The 23,439-nt window shown below is 35.6% G+C and overlaps 2 protein-coding genes and 1 long non-coding RNA gene across 10 annotated transcripts in view; all 3 read right to left on the bottom strand.

Moving 5' to 3' along the window:
• LOC127842047 (band 4.1-like protein 3) overlaps positions 1-23,439 on the bottom strand; it is an 86,600-nt gene that overhangs the window by 14,367 nt on the left and 48,794 nt on the right. For 6 of the 8 annotated variants that reach the window (XM_052371369.1, XM_052371368.1, XM_052371367.1 and 3 more), the window contains exons 8-18: positions 20,182-20,334; positions 19,372-19,657; positions 17,998-18,131; positions 15,508-15,669; positions 14,813-14,974; positions 14,033-14,134; positions 12,890-12,925; positions 11,255-11,395; positions 3,343-3,504; positions 2,375-2,536; positions 681-728 (exon numbers count right to left, since the gene is read on the bottom strand). In XM_052371369.1, coding sequence (XP_052227329.1) covers positions 681-728; positions 2,375-2,536; positions 3,343-3,504; positions 11,255-11,395; positions 12,890-12,925; positions 14,033-14,134; positions 14,813-14,974; positions 15,508-15,669; positions 17,998-18,131; positions 19,372-19,657; positions 20,182-20,334 — 1,548 coding nt within the window. The remainder of the gene's footprint in view (positions 1-680; positions 729-2,374; positions 2,537-3,342; positions 3,505-11,254; positions 11,396-12,889; positions 12,926-14,032; positions 14,135-14,812; positions 14,975-15,507; positions 15,670-17,997; positions 18,132-19,371; positions 19,658-20,181; positions 20,335-23,439) is intronic. The other 2 variants (XM_052371371.1, XM_052371374.1) reach the window with 2 other exon arrangements.
• On the bottom strand, positions 3,513-7,596 carry LOC127842055 (uncharacterized). The gene is made up of 2 exons (XM_052371385.1): positions 6,515-7,596; positions 3,513-5,386 (listed from the first exon to the last, which is right to left on the bottom strand). The coding sequence occupies exons 1-2, from the start codon at positions 6,551-6,553 to the stop codon at positions 4,832-4,834; spliced, it is 594 nt and encodes a 197-aa protein (XP_052227345.1). The 5' UTR covers positions 6,554-7,596; the 3' UTR covers positions 3,513-4,831.
• LOC127842068 (uncharacterized) lies at positions 20,959-22,066 on the bottom strand. The gene is made up of 2 exons (XR_008031476.1): positions 21,488-22,066; positions 20,959-21,089 (listed from the first exon to the last, which is right to left on the bottom strand). It is a non-coding gene; the product is annotated as an uncharacterized LOC127842068 (long non-coding RNA).

The following is a 23,439-nucleotide window of genomic DNA, read 5'->3' as shown; positions in this document are numbered from 1 at the left end:
GATCATAAACATGTTTAAACTTCTTGATTAGCAGCATGACTTTTTATTGAAGTTGTTTTGCGTGTTGTTAATACAATAAGACAAATACCATGCACAAGCAATGTTTTAAAAGTTTACAAAAATCAGATAGCATTATGGATGCAAATAACAATTATAGTATTATTTAAATATTTTCCAATTTAAATGCATCTTTATTTAAAGAGTTTTAGTCCTGAAGAATAACTTAAATACAGATGTTATGCATTTGTGCAAATACGTTTATTTAGTACATAATTTATTTTGCTTTATTGGACATGGGAATATGCCAAGGATAATATTGAAAATACACTGGTTTTAAAGTGTACAGCATATACTTGGCTGAAATCAACAAAAGTGCCTTTGGAGTAGTGAATAACATTGCATCAAAAATGTACATAACTTTATGAAACATTAAATACCACAATTATTTAATCAATTAATTGTAACATGTTTATTCTGATTACATACTTACAAAATCACATCTATGTTATGGAATTCTGTGAATGCAAGAAATCCTTAAAATGCTAAGAAGCTTTTAATGCCAGAACACACTCAAGTGATGCAGAGATATGGTTATTTTAGGGTTGAAAAACAAGCAAGAATTCAAAGGGGAAAGTTCGGATAAAATATCTAGCCATTTGTCAAATAAAAACATCACATACCTTTGATTCTTTAGTTTTAATTATGTATGCATCAAAATTGATGCTTCCCTTTAAAACAATATAATGTTACTCCAAAATAGTCTAAGGTACCTGTTCCATGTTTGTATATTGTTGGGATTACAAAAAATTACAAAAACCTCAATTTAAATACAATTAGTCCTAAGTACTCTAATTGTATGGAAAACATGAATGACTTATAACAACTTAAGACAGTTGAGGAATGTATGGGGGTATTACCTTATTTTTGTTTGTAAATTATGTGTACCAAACTTTTTTTCAAAACTAAACTTCAACAAGGGCTGTTTGTAAAACATGCATGCCCCCCATATGGGCTCTCCGTTGTAGTGAGAGCCATTGTGTGAATATGTTTTTTGTCACTGTGACCTTGACCTTTGACCTAGTGACCTGAAAATCAATAGGGGTCATCTGCCAGTCATGATCAATGTACCTATGAAGTTTCATGATCCTAGCCATAAGCATTCTTGAGTTATCATCCGGACACCATTTTACAATCAGGGTCACCGTGACCTTGACCTTTGACCTAGTGACCTGAAAATCAATAGGGGTCATCTGCGAGTCATGATCATTCTACCTATCAAGTTTCATGATCCTAGGAATAAGCGTTCTTCAGTTATCATCCGGAAACCATTTTACTATTTCGGGTCATCGTGACCTTGACCTTTGACCTAGTGACCTGAAAATCAATAGGGGTCATCTGCGAGTCATGATCAATCTACCTATCAAGTTTCATGATCCTAGGCCTAAGCGTTCTTGAGTTATCATCCGGAAACCATTTTACTATTTCGGGTCACTGTGACCTTGACCTTTGACCTAGTGAACTCAAAATCAATAGGGGTAATCTGCGAGTCCTGATCAATCTACCTATCAAGTTTCATGATCCTAGGCCTAAGCGTTCTTGAGTTATCATCCGGAAACCATTTTACTATTTCGGGTCACTGTAACCTTGACCTTTGACCTAGTGACCTGAAAATCAATAGGGGTCATCTGTGAGTCATGATCAATCTACCTATCAAGTTTCATGATCCTAGGCCTAAGCGTTCTTGAGTTATCATCCGGAAACCATTTTACTATTTCGGGTCACCGTGACCTTGACCTTTGACCTAGTGACCTCAAAATCAATAGGGGTCATCTGCAAGTCATGATCAATGTACCTATGAAGTTTCATGATCCTAGGCCCAAGCGTTCTTGAGTTATCGTCTTACAACCACCTGGTGGACGGACCGACCGACCGACCGACCGACCGACCGACATGAGCAAAGCAATATACCCCCTCTTCTTCGAAGGGGGGCATAAAAAGAATAAGTTAGATATTTTAAACCTAACTAAATGTTGCAACTTCAAAAAAATTGATACCTGTAGAAACATTTATAAATTAAAAGTTGTTCAGAGGTGTTAAAGCTACATTTTTTAATTAACAATAAGCTCATCCACAAGACACAAAAATTATTACAATAATGATAAGTACAGGCTTATGTTTTGTTCTAAAACTACACAAACTGATTTCAATTAGTCATTTATTCTCGCATACAGTACTTTTTCTACTGTACTTCAGCAATTATTCAAATCTAGTGTATCTAGTACTTATTTCAATACAAGATATACTATTCTGACCATGTTACCTCGATATACTAACTCAGCACTTATCACAACAATCGCCACAAAGTTTCACTTACCAATCCCTCGATGTATTCATCGAACCACTGTTCTCGCAACTTCTCATCTCCTACCGCCTCGAAACGTGGATCGCGATCGATCTCCATGCGTGCCTCAGGCCACGTCGACTGACTGTGAATGGTGGGTGTGTCGCGTAGCAGGCGCATGAAATCGTCCTTCATCTGTGAAAAGGAAGGGTTATTTCAAGAATTTTAGTAAGAAGACCTGACACATTTCAAGGGCAAACAAAAAATGTCCACTGCAACCTTGACCTAGAAGCTAGCAACATGATTGTTACAAATGACACGTCATCTTGATATTAAGAGAATTTGTGCCAATTTAATTTGAATTGCCAGTATGCACAACACAGTTGCAAACATGAAACAAACAAACACTTTCACTATATACATTTAAGGAATAAGAAAACCTCAAAGTTTCCACTGCGACCTTGATATTAATCAAGCAAACATTGGTCCTTATACATGTACGTGAAAAGTCGTCTTAATATGATGATCATTTGTGCCAATTTATTTCATAATCCTGTATAGACAACACCATTTATGGGCAAGACAAAAAATATCCCACACAAACACAACCAAAACAAGAGCTGTCTCCATTGGATGACACAGGCCCTCGATAAACGCTTTGATAGAAGATATGAGCATTTTTCGAAAACTGAACGCATTTTTTAAACCTAAACGTGGACCCTAAGTTCAAGGTCAAGGGGGTCAAAATTTGTGTGCGTATGGAAAGGCCTTGTCCATATACACATGAATACCAAGTATGAATGTTACATCTGAAGCGACATAGAAGTTATGAGCATTTTTCGAAACCTAAATGCAAAGTGTGACGGACAGACTGACAGTGCAATCACTATATGCCATCCTTCGGGGGCATAAAAACAAACAAACGGACATGGACTGAACTATATGCCATTTCTTTATTATGATGGTAAGGGGCTCTACAAATGCAAGAAAAGGAAAACTACCAGGTTCTGGATGTATTCGTCAAACCACTGCTGCCGTTTCTGCTCTGTAGGCACATTGATGTAGCGAGGATCTTTAGCAATGATTATCCTCACGTCGTCCAGTTGTGAGGTGCTTGTAATGTCAGGCGTCTCCCGTAGCAGCTGCCAGAATTCCTCTTTCAACTACAAACAGACAGTAAAGTATGAGAGTCTTAAGGCTTTTTCACAATAATTTATAATGCATAGCACCAAAATGAATGGACTGTCACCAACAGGAAACAAACAAACCTGCAACTGTTGCTAGATTATACCTCCATCATGAAATAAATGCTGAGTGCAAAATTATATTTTTTTCTGCAAGTATTAGAGCTAAAAAAACTATTTTTCATAATATATAATACAAAATACTATATGCATTGATATGTAAAAATACAATTCCTGTCAATAATGATATAAATTCATAAATATAGTGAAAAAGACATCAAATGGTTTACAATTACTTTTACATGTCACATCACACACCCTAAAAATAACATTTTCAAAATCTGAAAATGAAACAACAAAACAAATAAAAACAATATCAGCATAACAAACATATCAATACTGCAACTCTTACAATGGATTATATGCATAATGTATCACACAAACAAAAACACAACTTCCTCTTGCTGGTTAGACACTAACATGTTCACATAAGTGCAGTATGATACATTTTTAGGAATTAGTTCACTATAACAGTTAATCTTGGTACATGGTTCACTGTACAACTATCATGCAATTATTTATATGTTTTTAAGAACTACAATCCTTCATTCATTCAACATAGTTTTCAGTTGTAAATAAAATGTTTGTGGCAGTTTTTCAACCTTCTCTAAAAAAAGGCCGTCATGAAGGTCGTTTGGATACAGAAAATATATTAAGATATGTCATTGTCCAGTATTTGCAGAGAGCAATTTCCAATACATGTATATCTATGAGATGCTTCAGTGCACAACGCTTGTATCACATAAGTGAGAACAAGCTGCAATTCCATAAAAAAGTTCTATAGCAAATTTTAACCATCAAAAACCTTCAGTAAAAAGGTATTTGCCAAATGACATCATCAACATTCTTTGGCCAAACAATATCATGAATTTCTGTTCCCAAATGACATTATCAAAGTCTCTTGCTAACTGATATTCTTGGCTTTAAATCAAATGTAGAGTGAGCTCCAAGAGGAGAGAAAACAAGCTGGAATTCCAATCTTGAATAAACAACACTATTGGCATCAAGAACATTAACAAAAGTATAACAAAATGTAATAATCATGGGGAACAATCAGAACAAAAACTGTTAACAAAAACCTCAACAATTTATCACTGTTAACAGTAAAACACTTCATATTCACATGTTTACATTCTCATTATTTAATGCATACTTGGCAAGTTGGGGCCATCCACTAAAAAGAATTAAAATGAAACAACTAAAAGTTAGGATCTGACACATCAAACCATACAAATACTGATCATATCTAACACGATGCTGCATGGGTAATACTATTCATAATCTCTTCAACAACAACAACAACATTCCACACACAAGCAGGGCTATGGGATCCATACAGGTTCATTCCATAACAAATATCCACCTGCATTTCCTCTTCCTCATCAACAGTTGCATCAACTTCAGGCTCCCGCCCAAGAGCTGCTATTTTGACATCCTGATTATTGGTCACATATCTTTCATCTCCATCAAGGGAAGCCACTCTGACATCCTGATCATGGGTCACATCATTTTCCTCTTCATTAAGGGCCACAATTCTATCATCATCACCACGGATGACAACTCCAGACTCCAGAACAGGGTCCACAACTTGGTATTTCTGAGAATCCTCTGCTTCTTCTTCATCTTGCTCATAGTTGTCAATGTTATCTTTCACCTCGTTGTTATCATGTCCATTCAGGGTCTTGGCAAGATAATCTGTTTTGTAATCGAAAGTGTCTGGATCAAGGTTCTCCTCGGGTGCTTCGTCTACTTGTATCCTTGGAACTTGGAGTTTAACATCTGTCTCTTCCTTTTCAGTCTTCTGTTTAAAGTAAACCTTGCAATCATTAAACCAATCTTAAATGCCTACAATACAACAATACATCAAGTATCCAATTATACATTTCTTTCCAAACACTTTCATTATTTCAAATGTTATATATAGGTTAAACAATAACTGAAATTACGTTTAATTGTGTATGTATGCACTGCTTAAATAATTTTAAATACATCTTAAGAAGTAATCTAAATTATTTGCACAATATCTGTAGTAATTTAACCTTGGTATAAAACTAATCAGCATAACAGTTTTCATGTTCAACTTCTTAACACACAGGCATTATGGTGCAAAAGGATGCATTGTTGATTTATTTTCTAATTCTTCATGCGAAGATGACATGTGCAAGAATCAGATCAAACCGTGATGTATACAAACATTTGCTTATCCTATCATGAAAGTTAGCTATGACAATGTTCCTTACAGCATTTCAACATGAGCGTCGTTGGGAAAAACAGGACTACATGCATGTGCAATAAGTGTTGTCCCAGATTAGCCTGTATGGACTGCACAAGCCAATCTGGAAACATACTTGTCCCAGATTAGCCTGTATGAACTGCACAAGCCAATCTGGAAACATACTTTGTCCACATGCATTAAGCCTCGTTCTCCAAGAGACCGGCCCAAATGTAACTGGAATTTCTTAAACTTCAAGAAACATTTGACAAACATGCGCTGTACAATAGGATATTACCATTAGAACTAAAACATTGTGAACATCATTCCAACTGACAAACATATCAAACTAAATTTTAAGATGGTTACAAATAATGAAAATGATTCTAGTATATTCTCACTAAAATATCTTCAAAAAATAATCCCCAGAATATATGGCCACAAACGGTATGTGACACTAACTTGCAGGAATGTCTAGGAATTTCAGTGGCAACAATTCACATAAAAAACTTCGTGCTAACATGATTATATTAACTAGGTAACAGTCAAGACAATTTTACGTCATTAATTATTGCCCACAAAATTCATTCATTCAGGCAATACTAACTTCACCTTCATTTTGCTACAGTGACAATTTCATGGGTTTATAAAAAAATTCAAACAATGAACAATACATCTGATTGGCTCATTCCTTCATGCTGAAATGTAACAAAAGACCTGATTGGCTGAGGCTCGTTTCTCCATCATTTCCTGCATACCTGGTAAAGCCCAGGTAGGAACAGGCTTTGGTTTTGGCTGAAATGATCACTTCACTAATATACCTCTACATGACGCACAAAAACTCTTGTAAAAATATCATACAAGCTGAAAGGATGCAAATGACATCATAAATTTGTTACCTTTAAAGTTGAAAAACAAAATAACATTTCATTGGCATATGGTTATCAAATATAGTGCCAATTAGCAACATTAAAATTGTATGTTGAAGGGCTGAAAAAAACTGCCACTATCTGATATACAGAGTTTCCCATTTAGCAATATGGTATAAGTTTACTAAGTGTGCAATATATATCATATGCATTTATTTTTTATAGTTTACACATAAATTATACATAACCCAAGTTAGCAATCTTCAAATTATTGTAAGAATATACAGTGTGTCAAAAGCTGGGCATAGCAACTGTGATGTAAAATAATAAGCTTTATTCCCTTGCTGGAATCATATGTCAAGAGACATCGCTCAGCATCTTAAAATGGTTAAACTGAAAGCATAATTTTAAGTTGTTAATTTTCTACTGTAACTGGCACTCTTATTTTCAATTTCTAGCTACTTGTTGACTTATTATCTAAATATGGTTACATATTTGCACCAGGGGTTGAAGAATTTTTCCAGAGCCACTCGCCCTGCAGAGCGAGTAGGCCTGACAATCCACTCGCCCTTCACTTTAATCTACTCGCCCTGTATTAAAAAAATAGATATTTATATTTATAGTTATGATCAACCAGAACCTTTTAAACCTACTAAACATAGTGACACTTAACTGCAAACAAATTAACTACATTATCTGATGGATTATATTTGCTTTCCTTACGTTTTCTGCACCTCTTTCCCTTTCTCAATTCTTTCCGCTTCTCGTTTTGACAACCTTTCTAATTCTTTCTGTTCCCTGTCGCCACCACCTTGCAGATATTTTAAAATAGAACCCTTTTCCATTTTAATATTTCAGATGAACTTTTACTGAAAGACACACTTGATTGACAAACGGTTACAAGATGGTAAATTTTGCCTAAGGCTTCTGATCACGAAATTCGGAATTATTCTGTTTATTAATAATTATTTTTTCTGTTTATTTTTAATTACTATAAGAAGTATTATAATTAACCGTGATGTATTATTGTTTTATTGATATTTACATTAAAATTCACGGAATGACCAATATATTTAACATTTTTATTCACTTTTAATCGATTAGCTAAGAGCACTGACAACGACGAAAAGAGCGCAGCCGATTTTGAGAATTATTTTTACTGTGCCCATGACGTCATTTTTCATTGTCAAAACGAAAGTGCAGTTTCTTTGTGTACTAAAGGTATTTTTTGTTCATTCAAAAAATTGTTCGCAATTTGTATCGATGTGGAAGGAGTTCTGGAACTGAATTTATATTTCTCAACTTGAAAAACAGCACTCGCCCGGTCGGTCTAGTATTTTAAAAAATTTACTCGCCCGACCGTCAACTTCGCTCGCATATACGAGCGGTCGAGTGGATTCTTCAACCCCTGTGCACATTTCATATATTATTGATGCATGATAAACAATTTTATGGAAACTTTTCTATCATTTTTTACCCTAGTTAAACTAAAACTAAAACCTAATAAATCCTATGAACAAAACTTCAACTATTGATATATGCCTTAATATCCAATCAAAATGGACACAAACTAATAATTATTGCATACCAATTATAACACCCAGGCGGAAAAGTTAATAACATCTCCTTGTTCATCACAAAAACACCATGCTATAAACTCAAGTGAAAAAAAAATGCAAACAAGATATGTGTTTGTCAGAAACACTATGTTCCCTTTTGCGCCGCTTTGAAGCTATATATTTGACCTTTGACCTTGAAGGATGACCTTGACCTTTCGCCACTCAAAATGTGCAGCTCCATGAGATACACATGCATGCCAAGTAACAAGTTGCTGTCTTCAATATTGCAAAAGTTATTGCAAATGTTTAAGTTGGGGCAAACGAACAAACACACAAACCAACAGACAGCACAAAAACAATATGTCCCCCACTATACTGGTGGGGGACATAAAAAGTAAACAACCTTTGCAAAAAACACTAGATCGCCTGCAGAACATGTGCTTATACAACCTCCAGATCTCCAGAAATATTTGTTCATAAAAAATATTTCCATTCACTGGACTGTTAACATATGTCAATATGGTAGGTAAGGTAGGAATAACTAAATGACACTTTAAAATTGTGCTGTTAAAAACTGAAACTGATCCATTTACACTGTTGCTTACATATCAAAATATTCAGCAAAAAGACATTTTTTTTATAAACCAATCAACACACTTGGGATCACAGGCATAATTCTTATGTCCAGCAAGAAAATGTACACCTTCCACAGAGCAAAAACAGATCTTCTCCAGCTTGTTAATTGTCTAATTGAATATTTCTTATATAAAAGAGGACCATTTCCAAATATCGTCGCTGTCGTTCTCAAACCTCGTAGCTCCAAAATTTTCTAAATATTTTTTTCGTCTTTTCCGAATATATAAAGTCTGGCGCGTGTTTTGTGCTATATCTCGTAGCTTTACGCCAATCAGAGCCCTTGAAAAAGCCACGTGACGAAATGTTGTAGAATGATTGTTGGCTTTTTTTCCCAGCGAAAAGTCGTGGCGACGCCATTTCACCTATAGGTACGTCGTTTCGTTTGAACAAATTTGACAAAAACGTTTTTATAAAAAAAATTATTTGCAACTACGAGGTTTCCTATCAGGACGAATTGTCGTACCTCATAAAAATGACAAAACTGTGGTGACAAAATATCGTAGCTACCATGTCTGACTGTCAGTATGACTTATCAGTATGACTTACGCGTCTACGGCTTATACCGTATTTTGAAGCTTCATTTGTTTGGTATTTTTACAGAATTTCAATTTCTAAAACATCGTTATAAAAAAATAAGACGGTTTTTTCTCTCTCCTGAAAAGTTGGCATTTTGTAGCTACGAGGTTTGAGAACGACAGCGACGATATACTTCCACTCAAAAGCAGATGCAATTTAAAATGAAAATACGAAAAAAGCTGCAGGTCCAAAGAAAGAAATATGCAATTGAAGCAAATGACTAGTGATTTTTTGTCATATTTAAATATTTGATAATGGTCTGAGGGCAACAGATAAGAATCGTTTTACCTATTTTATGATTTATTTTTGACAGAAAACGAGTTGAGATTAAAACTCAATGGTACAGAAAACGATTATGAAAATGAAACAACGAACCTCAATCAATTCTGTGTTGTTTTTGTTGTACTGTTTCCCTCCGTACTGCATTTGATTTAGATTAATATATTGTGACCCTCAGTGAAGTTGTTATATTTGTAGTAAGTTTACACAGACACCAATTTGGATTGGTGTCTATTTTAAAAATTAACTTCCCTTGTGAGAAGTCGTGGAAAATGTTAGCTACTTATTGCAGACAGGCTAGGCAACTTTCATTTATCGTGTGTGCGCCCAATATTTTACAATTTGTTACGCCATCCATACAGTCTGTGAAAAACTTCGTGAAGAATATACTATAAGATTTAATAGCGCAGCTTTTGAAATATTCAGAGCATTAAAACATTAAGGAACAATTATTTCCACTGGCTTTTTGTCATTTGGAAAATGCGCTTTTTTAAGAGCTACAGGTACGAAAGGTTTTGAAACTGGTTCAAACTAAAATAACTCGTCATCGTCCATCGTTGTCAATTTTCTTTAATTTTTATAACATTTATCATCACTAACAACCATTGAAAATGCAAATTTATAATGAGTGTAATCATTGGAATAAGAATTGCTTAGAATTGTCAATGCCAAAATTAAAAAATGCATCTCATTTTATTTTAGTTAAAAAAAAATTGTCAAAACTAATTAAAAAATAGTTTTGAGGAAAATAAACTAATTGCTGCAAAAAGATTGTAGTGGAAATTAATTTTTATAAAGGGAACATGTTTGAATTGCATGTGACAAATTGTAAATAAGTAAATATGTACTTAAATTTGAACACTTTAAAACGTGACCAATTCGTTTTAATTTCCACAACCCTATCAGCATTGAAGCATACCAAAACAACCAAAAGAACATGTGCAAGAGAGAAATATAAAGAGAATGGTGCATGTTAAACAAGTATCTCTGGGAATAACAAGGGCTGGAATTCATTCATAAAACACAAGCGGTCAAAATGTCATATTTTTTAAGAAAAACCTTCAATTTCAAACATATGCAAAGTCATTTATGTATAATTAAAAATGCATTATACATAGTAGCAAACTCCTGTTGCAATACTAAAGCAAAAACATGAAGTCACGAAATTAATGCATATGCTAAGAGTCACATTTATTCCTCCTAGAAAACACACTGAGAGTAATGTAATTCAGGTTGACATTCCTTTCTGGCTTTTAATTACTAATAATGTTTAAGTTAAAACACTACAAAAGTAAACAATAAATACAAAATTTCACTGTCAATTCATATTTCTATTTTGGTCTTAAGCATATAGTAAATCTGGAAAAACAAAGACAAACTCACTTTGTTGATCTTTATAGATTTTTGTGTAGGCTTCCAAATTTAATTTTTTTTTATTCATGCAAACAGGAATTCACTCACGGCATGGTGGTAAAAATCAAGCTAAGTAATTGTATATAAAAAGCAAGCTATTGAAAAGCTAGGGTTTCTGTGGCAACCTTTAGCTCTGGGTCGTCGGCGTCCTCGTATGCTTTATGGGGTTTCGGCTCGTGAGCTTTGTCCCTTCCAGAACGGCGTCCGAACATGGAGAAAATTCCGCTTGAGCGTTTCTCCTTTTCAGGAGTAGTCACTTTCTCTTTCTAGTAAAGTCAGTGAGAGTGTGAACTTTCCTACAAGGCCTGGGGCATATTTCTTCTCATACACTTAACAGGCCTGGGGCATATTTCTTCTCATACACTTAACAGTCAAATAAACCAAAGAACCTTTTTCAACTGAGATGAAATTATTCATTTGCATTAAATATTAAAATGTCTAGGTGGTATTCTACAACCACACTTATGCTGGAATAATTTTCAAATTGTATGTTTGTCGCAGTTGTGTTGTTTTTGAAAATCTTAATTTTATAGACTGTTAGTTCAATTGGCTGTTAAGAATTTGAGCAAGATTTATTTCATGTAATGAACAGACTAATTTACACAATGTAAGGTGTGACTTGGCTCTATTTAAAATACACTTTTTTACTCCATAGAAGTCACTATTTGGCTGACAAATAGCATCAAAATGTGGACTATTTTATTGAGATTTTACCATTCTGCAAACAAACTGGGTATGGAAACTGCAAAGTGTACAGTAGAAAGATTTATAGATGTATTTCATTTCTTAAAGAAGAATTGCAACAAATATTAAGCATAAAATCTGACATAACCAAGCCCCTGCTGCAAAAATTTAGGGAAGAAATTAAGACCAAATTTTTTACAATGTTTGATTGATGTGCCAAATAATTGTTAACCCTTTGCATGCTGGGAAATTTGGCTTCTGCTAAAATGTCGTCTGCTGAATTTCTAAAATTAGCATTTTCTTCGATTTTTTTCAAAGAATACTATCAGAATAGCAAACAGTTTGGATCCTGATGAGACGCCACGTTCTGTGGCGTCTCATCTGGATCCAAACTGTTTGCAAAGGCCTTCAAAATTCGGTTCCCGCACTGAAAGGGTTAATAAAGTTAAATGCTTCTACTTATGGTTTAAACAGCACAATGTGTGTATTTGTTATTGAATATGTACAAACATTTTTATTTAGAAGATATCCATAGTTTCATCATATGGAAACCATGCCACAGGCTGATTTGATGCGGATCATCCCCTTAGTAGATGTATGTTGCTTCGATTCCTCTTATCTTCTATTTTTAACAACCAATTAAGAAGTCCACAATCGGAACAGACAGGTTGACATGACAGTGGTCAATTATCATATGAACATGATCAAAATATACTTATTGTCTGTGGTCTTTAATAACAACCGACTGTTATGTCATCACATAGTGCAATTTTAAAATTAACACTTAGAAAATCTCTGATAAATACTGTACAACACAGTCAAGCTTTTAAAATAGAAAAGAACACAAATGTGTCAAGAGTAAATGTTGTGACCAATTATAGAAAGTTAAGAGACAAATTTGGTGTAACCAGTTTCAGCAAATAACAAAACTGGAACAATTTAAATCAACCCTTCCCTGTTATAATAAATATCACTACATAACAGTAGAACATAGAAAGAGGACATCTCATAACATGGAAACATTAAGTGATTAATAATATTGTATATAGTATCTAAAAATATGATTAAATACATACTTGCTCTTCTACTTCCGGATCTACGACTCCCTTTCCCTGCAATCAAAGAAATCAGACAAAAAATTACATGTCTGAATACTACATTTTAGTTGAGAATTTAAGAATGTTCATATTGTCATTTTTTTCACCATATATCTCATGTGGTGACCAAGCTAATCTTAATAGGTCACCCAGCTAATTTTAAAGGGTCACCCAGAGTTGCCCAGCCATTTTTAAGAGATTTCCTAGCCAATCTTAATAGGTTACCAAGCCATTCTGTATAGTATAGCCAGACAATCTGAAGTTACTCAGCCATTTTTGAGAGGTTACCCATTCAATCTTAGTAGATTACCCAGTCATTCTTAAAATGGTCCCCAGCCACTCTGAAAAGGTTATCCAACGAATCTTATGAGGTTACCCAGTCAATCTTAATTGGTTACCCAGATAATCTTAACAGGTTACTCACCCAATCTGAAGAGTTACCAAGCCATTCTTAACAGGTAACCCAGTCAATTTGAAGGAGTTACCCAGCCAATCTTAAATGGTTGCCCAGCCATTCTTAATAAGTTATCCAGCCAATCTCAAGAGGTTACTAAGCCATTCTTAAGAGGTAACCCAGCCAATCTTAAATGGTTATCAAGCCAATCTTTAGTAACCAAACAAGGAGTATCATATTTCAGTAATTTTTTTAAGGTCAGGTTCCTTCTCATATTTCATGGTTTAGCCGAACTTCATAACCATTTGCACATTGCAATCAGGATTTTGTGACCCTCAATGCATTTTTAGTTGTATTGATTGTGCATTTAGTTTGTTTTGTCGCTGTTTTCAAAATTCTTTTAGTCATTCCACAGTGATCAGTTTACCAACTCACAACATTTCATGGTTATAGCTGGTATACCTACACTGATAATCAGATTGCAAACACTTCTGCCAGTATATGTCAACTGCCCTACTTGAATCAGAGGTGGAGGAGAATTGCCATGGAAAGAAATTTGATACCCTATCCCAGCACATGCTTATGCTGCTGTTAAAGGGACAAAACAAGCAATCCTAGTTTTAGTAGATCATTCAAGTAAGCTTGCTTAAGCAGCCCATGTAAAAGAATGGTGCATGGAGAAAATAACTTAATGAAGGACCAATAAACCACCAATATATTATACTCACAACTTTTCTTTCCTTTTCTAACCGCTTTCTCTCTGCCTCTTTGTCTTTCTGTCGTTTGTCGTCCGCCTTTTTACGCTGTTTGTCTTCAGCTTTATTCTTTTTCTGAAATTAAACAGCAGTAATATATAGAGTTAAGTACAATGTGTGTAAAATTAAAGATATTTCAGAATAGCCTATTGACAAAAATATGTGCCTCGTGTATATGGTATGTATAAGGTTCCATAATAAAGTGAAGAGCAGGACTCTTATGTAGGCATTAACAATAAGCTTTCCTATGAAATCACATTGGGGGGTAACTGATAAACATGTCTCCTCATCCTACATGTTTTGATTGTTTGGACTTTCCACTGTGTTGAACAGCATTTGAGTCATAAAACAGCAGTCAGTTACCCATCTCACACTTCTCCTAGGCAATCTGGTTTACCGTTACTAAGTGCACATATGTACCGTTATGCCTGCACAATTGCTCTACTTAAAACAGAGGTTGTGGGAGTATGGAAAAATAAACAAGCAAATTCGTTAAAGTGATTTTTCCTGCCATTAATTATTTTGTAACAGACGGACGGATGGACGGACCCACAGACAACGCCATTTCTATATCCCCCTGCCTTTGGCAGGGAAAATTAATATATTACCAATCAACACATAATTTACATGGCCCTGCTGTTACTCAAAGCCATAATCCATGGAATTTAGTCCAAGGCTCTACCAACTGAGCTAGCAAGCTGAACTCATTCAGCCAGCCTGGCTACATCCCGATGAATTTATTCCCATTCTTACCATATTTTGTTTAAACTCGTTAAACCACTTCTCACGGAGGGCATCGTCTCCCACTGCAAGGAATCGTGGGTCTGACTTGAGATCTTCCCGCGCATCTGGCCACGATGACTGGCTATGCACCCATGGAGTGTCTTGCAGTAATTGCATAAAGTCTTGACGTTTCTGAAATGCCACATTCATAAATATATAAAACAATTTCTTTAACAATTTCTTTATCCATATTCTTAAAAATCTACATTGAATTTTTTAAATAATTGTTACATTCAAATAATTAATTTGGCAACAAATTAATATCTTGGCAAAAATTTCTCTTTAAAATTCCTTAATTATATCAAATATGAGCAGGAGTTTGAGTCAAGGAGTCATTATTATTTGTACACATGTTTATTTTCAACAAAAGTTTAAACATTGGATTTGACTCTAATACTGCTTAGATGAATACTGCAATTTAATTCTGATTTCCCCTTTACAGGCATATTAAAAAATATTTATAATTCATGTAAAGGGTATCGTATTTAATAATATTGACTTTTCAAAAAATCAAGTTTCCCAAATCTCTACAACACACCAAATATCAAAATCCTAATAACATACCAAATCTCCTATTGAAAAATGTGAATAAAATATCAAACACAACCAAATCTCCTATAAGAAAAGTTAAAACACATAAACCAAACAAAACCCATCAAACATACCAAATCTTCTACATATTCCTCGAACCATTTCTTTCTCAGCCCCTCGTCTCCCACCGCCAGGAACCGTGGGTCACTCTCGATGTCCCCTCGGGACTCCGGGTAGTTGGACCGCGACGTGATGGACGGGGTGTCCTGCAGCAGACGCATATAGTCCTCGCGCAGCTGAAATATAGAAGCATGTTATTTTCGCCACACTTAGCAAGATCTAAATGCTTTCAACCCTTCACCACTCACATTCACATTTAATAAAAGACCTTTCTTCATATATTCAAGTTTTGAAGGCTCCATTTCCAACCCTAAAGTACTGATGAGCAGCTAACAGATTAAACCTTTCAGTGCGGGAACCGAATTTCAAAGACCTTTGCAAACAGTTTGGATCCAGATGAGACGCCACAGAACATGGCGTCTCATCAGGATCCAAACTGTTTGCTATTCTGATAGTATTCTTTGAAAAAAATCGAAGAAAATGCTAATTTTAGAAATTCTGCAGACGACATTTTAGCAGACGATAAATTTCCTCAGCATGCAAAGGGTTAAAACCTGACTTGCACACTCTTCTGGTTTTATATGCTGTTTGCATATAGCCATTTCTACTTTACTTTTAAGCAGAAAAGAGTTAACAAACACTTTGTTCAAGGGCAAATGACTAAGGATGACCAATGTGTCTTGGGTAAGACACACCAATTCCTAGGTCAGCTAAGGGGGTCAAACTGAATAAAAAGGTACTATTTATCAAATTCAGCAGGCAGGCTTTGGTTAAATGCAATACTGAAAAAAATTAAATCATGACATTTTGTGAACTTTGCATGAACATTGATAATATAACAAGAGCGCCGCATGACGGAGCAATATACGCCCGATTCGTGTGCCATTGGAGATGATACACTGATGATTGATGTATTTGTTTTGGAAATAAGCAAAAAAAACAACAACAACTTATATAACTGATATATTCATATATATGCATTGATATCAATAAGTGTACACTTAGTCTCATTTGTTCTCTAAAACACAATATTTAAATCATAATTGTTTAGACCTACATAGGTATAGAATGGCAGTATTTCCTGTACTGATATTACTTATCTTGAAATTAGTTCCCTAAAAACTGAAATAAATATTTGGTTTGAATGTTTAAATACTGTTTGCTTTTACATTTTATATCAGCATGAATACCAAGGCTGTCTGTAATTCACCTTTATAAGATGCTTATAGCGGTTTTTATTGCTATAAAGTTTGATAAGTATTCAGCGGATGATAAATGTAAATGAGGTGTATTAAATTGATAATCATAAAAATATTGCATGTGTTAATCGGTTGCATGTCTCCAATCAGACCTGACTGATATATAATCTATATACTACCTCTGACCAAGTTTGGTGAATTCAACTTGAACTAGAGCTTTGTCACTGAATGTGACTTATACCCCCATACCACTTTGACGCAGGATAAAAAGTTGTTTAAAAGTTTCGGATGAATACAATTTGAATTAGAGTCCGGACAAAGTGGCGCCGTTGAAAATGCACTAATTGACCCTATGACCTAGTTCTTGACCCGACATGACCCATATTCGAACTTGACCTAGATATCAACTAGATGCAACTACTGACCAAGTTTGGTAAAGATCGGATGAATACAATTTGAATAAGAGTCCGGACAAAGTGGCGCTGTTGAAAATGGACTAATTGACCCTATGACCTAGTTTTTTACCTGGCATGACCCATATTCGAACTTGGCCTAGATATCAACTAGATGCAACTACTGACCAAGTTTGGTGAAGATAAGATTTATACAATTTGAATTAGAGTCCGGACAAAGTAAAATGCACTAATTGACCCTTTGACCTAGTTTTTGACCCAGCATGACCCATATTCGGACTTGACCTAGATATCAACTAGATGCAACTACTGACCAAGTTTGGTGAAGATCGGATGAATACAATTTGAATTAGAGTCCGGACAAAGTGGCGCCGTTGAAAATGCACTAATTGACCCTATGACCTAGTTTTTGACCCGGCATGACCCATATTCGAACTTGGCCTATATATCAACTAGATGCAACTGCTGACCAAGTTTGGTGAAGATCGGATGAATACAATTTGAAATAGAGTCCGGACAAAGTGGCCCCTTTGAAAATGCACTTATTGACCCTATGACCTAGTTTTTGACCCGGCATGACCCATATTCGAACTTGGCCTAGATATCAACTAGATGCAACTGCTGACCAAGTTTGGTGAAGATCGGATGAATACAATTTGAATTAGAGTCCGGACAAAGTGATGCCTTCCGCCCGCCGCCCGCCGCCCGCCCGCCAAGGGGTTTCACATAATACGTCCCGTATTTTATACGGGCGTATAAAAAGTAAATTAAGCTACAAAGGAAGCCAAATTTAGATAAATCTAGGGACATTTATCTCTGATGTGTTACAATGCGACATAAATTCACTTGGCCATAAATACTTAAGACTACAAAGAACACCAATGCCACATACCTTCTTTTCTTCCTCTGGTGACCTTTGGACCTTGCTGTTTAGTCCGGCAAAACGTGCATCACGTTCCAAGGTGGCATTGAGGTCGCCCGCATTCAGACCATGTCTGTCACTCTCGTCAGGGGCGTATCTCTTCTCTTTTGTAATACACACATTAACAATTATTAATATGTATGCAGTTTATAAAAAATACTTTCAAAAATTATTAATACGTATGCAGTTTTTTAAACATACTAAAACAATAATAATTACTTATTCAGTATGTAAAACATACTTTAACAAGGGACAAAATTGTCACAAAACCAGGTTTTCATTGTGAAAAAAAAATCTGATAAAGGGAGAAAACTCAAACTGAACTTTTGAAAAGAACAAACAAAATTAACCCCTTTTTAAGTATGTTTTTAAAAAAAATCTATTTTTAGTCGTGGCGACCTTGACATTTGAGATATTGACGTGATTCTTTCGTGCGACACACCGTCCCATGATGGTGAACAAATGTGCCAAATGATTTTAAAATCTCACAATGAATGACATAGTTATGGCCAGGACAAGCTCATTTATGGCCATTTTTTACCTTTGAACTCAAAGTGTGACCTTGACCTTGGAGATTCTTTCGTGCGACACACCGTCCCATGATGGTGAACAAATGTGCCAAATGATTTTAAAATCTCACAATGAATGACATAGTTATGGCCAGGACAAGCTCATTTATGGCCATTTTTGACCTTTGAACTCAAAGTGTGACCTTGACCTTGGAGATATCGACGTAATTATTTCGCGCGACACACCGTCCAATGATGGTGAACAAATGTGCCAAATGATTTTAAAATCTGACAATGAACGACATAGTTATGGCCCGGACAAGCTTGTTCCGCCCGCCAGCCAGCCCGCCAGCCCGCCAGCCAGCCAGCCAGCCAGCCAGCCAGCCAGCCAGCCAGCCAGCCAGCCCGCCCGCATTCGCCAATCTAATAACCAGTTTTTTCCTTCGGAAAACCTGGTTAACAATGATAAATATTAATGTAATTTGTAAAACATACTTCAACAATAATAAATATTAATGCAGTTTGTAAAACATACTTGAAGCATTATAAATACTTATGCAGTTTATGAAAAAGGTTACAGTTTCAAGAGAGTGTATAAAGAGGCCTTAGGAAGTTAAAACTCATGAATGAATTTCATTTTTTATAAAAATGCATTTTTGTGGCTAAAAAAGTAAATGTGACTGGCTTAGGGGTCAAAACTAACAACGCCCGATTGATTTTTTTGTTGTCCCCTTAAAACTGGTAAATAATGTATTACCTTTAGAAGGTTTTTTATATCCACTGACATTTATCTCCCGTATTTTATCACAATTGGTTAACAATACACCACACTCACCATCATAATCATTTTCCCCATCTCTCCCAGAACGACGTCTCTCTGCAGTGCGCTCCACAGGGGGCTCCTCTCTGTCAACCATTTCCGCGGCTTTTCGCGCCTGGACGGCAGTGCGACCCGAATAGCGGAACCTCGTGTTGAACCTCGGGAAAAGGGTGTCATTGTCGGGAGCGTCAGCAGTCTTCAGTCGGAAGAAGGCATGGTGTTCCACACAGATTTTCCACAGCCTCTTGGCGAGCTTGTGATTGTCGATAAGAAAGCTGACTGTCTTCTCATGTGGATCAAACTGGAAGGGACAGCAACATTTAATGGCATTGCAAACTGCTAAATACCTAACTAAATAACACAATTTTTAGACATGGTAATTTCATATTAGGTACTAAATATAACCAAAGATGCTGATGAAAATTTGCATTGGACTTACATTTAATTTTAACTGGTAAACAAAATCAACAAAAACAGTGGTTCAAATATTCTAATTTAAGTTTATATCAAAATCTTGAAACAATTGATAAATACTAATACAACCAGTTTTTAAACAGTTTCACTTTAAACCGATAACTCGAAAGCTTCAGTTTGGCTTCCGATAATACAAATTCACAACAATGTTTATCTTTCATTCAGTTTGATGGTGAATCAGTTATTGAGCCACACTCCTTCGTTTGACAGCTCATGAACAACAGGTTTAGGTCAATCAACAGTGAGGTCCACAACAGACAGCCCCCAAGTGAGGTCCACAACAGACAGCCCCCGAAAAGACAATACCAAGTTCCGATTTCACACAACAGTCATACCAAACAAGAGCCCTACCTCAGACGGACGAAGCTTGATGTAGAACGTATTTCGCTTGTATGACAATTTCAGTATTTTCGGCCACACAAAGCGGTCTATCCTTAGCCTGTCTCTGTACACAAGGATACCAGTGGCACAGATGCCCAGAGACAAACGCTTGTTTTCTGGGTCCTGAAAAAATAGAAATGAGCCATGCTCTGTGAAAAGGGGGTTTAATGCATAGTTGTAAAGTGTCGTTCCAGTTTTGAACAGGCTTATCTTGGATGACATTTTAACCCTTTGCATGCTGGGAAATTTGTTGTCTGCTAAAATGTTGTCTGCTAAATTTCTAAAATTAGCATTTTCTTCGATTTTTTTCAATGAATACTATCAGAATAGCAAACAGTTTGGATCCTGATGAGACGCCACGTTCTGTGGCGTCTCATCTGGATCCAAACTGTTTGCACAGGCCTTCAAAATTCGGTTCCCGCACTGAAAGAGTTAAGCACATGCATAAAAGCCCTTTTTCAAAGGGCTAAGCTCATATAAATATGGAAGCCCATGTAGTAGACAAGAGTTCCGCGGTCGGAGATGACCGCATTGAAGCCGGATTTTTGATTTAAATGACAGGAAAGTACCTTTCGTGTTTTTGTCAATGCAATACTTAAATTACTGAAATATTGTTCAAAGGTCAAAATGAAATGTAAGTACTTTTCAAGGCATGAGCAAACCTTGTGTTATGTTTTGAATGCATGCATATACATGAACAACAATAACATTTAAGGTCACAAATATGAACATGAATTGACAATTAGGAAAGTTTGATCTCAATTTTTTTATTAGCAAATTAGTAAGATATTGTTTGAAGTTTCCATCAATTTCATTATCAAATGTAAGAAAATAAACTTAGATGAAATAATACTATTTATTGTTTTGCTTTCACATACCTACACAGAAATCCAGACAGCCTTATGATCACTCCAAAAGGTTTCTATCACACCAGTTATAAGAACTTTAACATTTTTACATTCAAGGTCACAGTGACCTTGACCTTAGAATGAATGACCTTGAAATGACCAGTGGTCATCTAAGTGTGCTTGCAAACCTTCATGTCAAGTTTGAAGACTCTATGTCCAAGCATACCAAAGTTATAACAATTTTAACATTTTAACATTTAAGGTCACAGTGACCTTGACCTTCAAATGAATGACATTGAAATGACCAGTGGTCATCTTCTAGTACTGGCCAATCTTTATTTCAAGTTTGAAGACTCTAGGTACAAGCATACCAAAGTTATAACATGAAATAAGAACTTTAACATTTTTACATTCAAGGTCACAGTGACCTTGACCTTCAAATGAATGACCTTGAAATGTCCAGTGGTTACTTACTAGTTCTGGCCAACCTTCATGTCAAGTTTCAAGACTCTAGGTCCAAGCATACCAAAGTTATAACAACTTTAACATTTTTATATTGAAGGTCACAGTGACCTTCACCTTCAAATGAATGACCTTGAAATGACCAGTGGTCATCTGTTAATCCTGGCCAACCTTCATGTCAAGTTTGAAGACTCTAGGTCCAAGCATACCAAAGTTATACCATGAAATAAGAACTTTAACATTTTTACATTCAAGGTCACAGTGACCTTGACCTTCAAATGAATGACCTTGAAATGACCAGTGGTTACTAACTAGTTATGGCCAACCTTCATGTCAAGTTTCAAGACTCTAGGTCCAAGCATACCAAAGTTATAAGAACTTTAACATTTTTTATATTGAAGGTCACAGTGACCTTGACCTTCAAATGAATGACCTTGAAATGACCAGTGGTCATCTGTTAATCCTGGCCAACCTTCATGTCAAGTTTGAAGACTCTAGGTCCAAGCATACCAAAGTTATACCATGAAATAAGAACTTTAACATTTTCGAGCACGCCGCCACCCCGCCCGCCCGCCCGCCCCCCCGCCCGCCCGACAACATCAATCTATAAGCCGAGATTTTTTCGAAAAAAATCCGGCTAACCAGATATTGAATGACACTTAATTGTGTAGCATAAATCATTTGTATGGCTAAGTGCAAAACAGCATCCAAATTGATTCATTGATTACGTATATACATTATGTGTTTTTTATTGCCCAAGCAATAAATTACAATGATTTGATTTAGAACAATTGATATTATTACTTTTCCAACCCAACTTGTCTAAGGTTAAGAAAAGTTTTTATATGCAGCTACCAACTAGCTGAACAGCCTGCCTAAAAAGAATTGTAATATGGTATAGGAGAAATTCAGTAATCCATTAATTTGTCAATTATAACATCTCTTTTTTCCATTGATGCATTATGGTCCACGTCTGTGAATGAAAACAATGTGAGGCAAAAAATTTGGTCACATAATATAATCAATAAATCCAGCTTGACCCAGCTGTTTTTTTTAATGACCACTGATTAAAGTTAACCATGGTTACCGTAATTACTCTATGTTTTCGGACACCCCCTTTTTTAGCAAAAATAATTATTTTTCGTGACTCTTAATTTTCGGACACACGAGTTTTCGTCCATAATTAATGTCTCTTAGTTTTTGGACAGTATATTTTACAGCACTATTTTACCAAATTTCGGTCCTGTTTTCGATATCTAATGACTCTTCGATCATGGGGTTTTACAACCAGATTAACATCATAAAACATGACAGGTGCATGCCTGAGGGCAACGGACCATAACATTTGTGTTATTGGGTAAATAACCTTGTAAACCGGTATTAAACAATGGTTTCGCCCGATAGCATAAGCGTTATGACAATTACCAGGGGTAGTGCCAATTAACAGTTCAAATATCTACCGCAATGGTACTACCTCTTCTTAGTAAAATAACTGTGACAAATACTAAACGCTTCAAAGTGTGATGCACCCTATTGCAAGTTTTACGAACAATGGAAGGTGTTAGACAACAACTATCGGAAATGAACAAACAAAGAATTCATAGTTTGCTTTTTTTATTGTGTTAATTACAGGTTCATACTAGCGAGTATCGGTACATCACATGCTCATATTTGAACTCGTTGGTCAAAGTACAACCTTGTAGTAGTTTTCTGTCAAATAAATTAAGCATTTAAAATTATTTAAAATGCAGTGCAAACATATATAACTGTAATTTATACAATAACGGCATGACATTTTACAAGCGCGTGCTATTACCGGTAGTCGTTGATACAATTTACGCTATTTTCGGACAATTCAATTTTCGACTCTAAGTTTTCGGACACCCGTATTTAGTGAATATTTTTCGTATCTAAGTTT

This window comes from Dreissena polymorpha, chromosome 8, assembly GCF_020536995.1.
Source record: "Dreissena polymorpha isolate Duluth1 chromosome 8, UMN_Dpol_1.0, whole genome shotgun sequence".
In the NCBI taxonomy this organism is placed as follows: domain Eukaryota; kingdom Metazoa; phylum Mollusca; class Bivalvia; order Myida; family Dreissenidae; genus Dreissena; species Dreissena polymorpha.
Note: the sequence above shows the minus strand (reverse complement) of the source record. Positions and strands in the feature narration are given on the sequence as shown.

What these genes read in the sequence shown, in the direction of transcription:
- LOC127842055 (XM_052371385.1), bottom strand. Translation starts at nt 6,553, where the DNA reads ATGCAGGAAATGATGGAGAAACGAGCCTCAGCCAATCAG. An exon ending in AACGAGCCTCAGCCAATCAG is followed by an intron (nt 5,387 to 6,514) that starts GTCTTTTGTTAC and finishes TACTTTAAACAG; the next exon opens with AAGACTGAAAAGGAAGAGAC.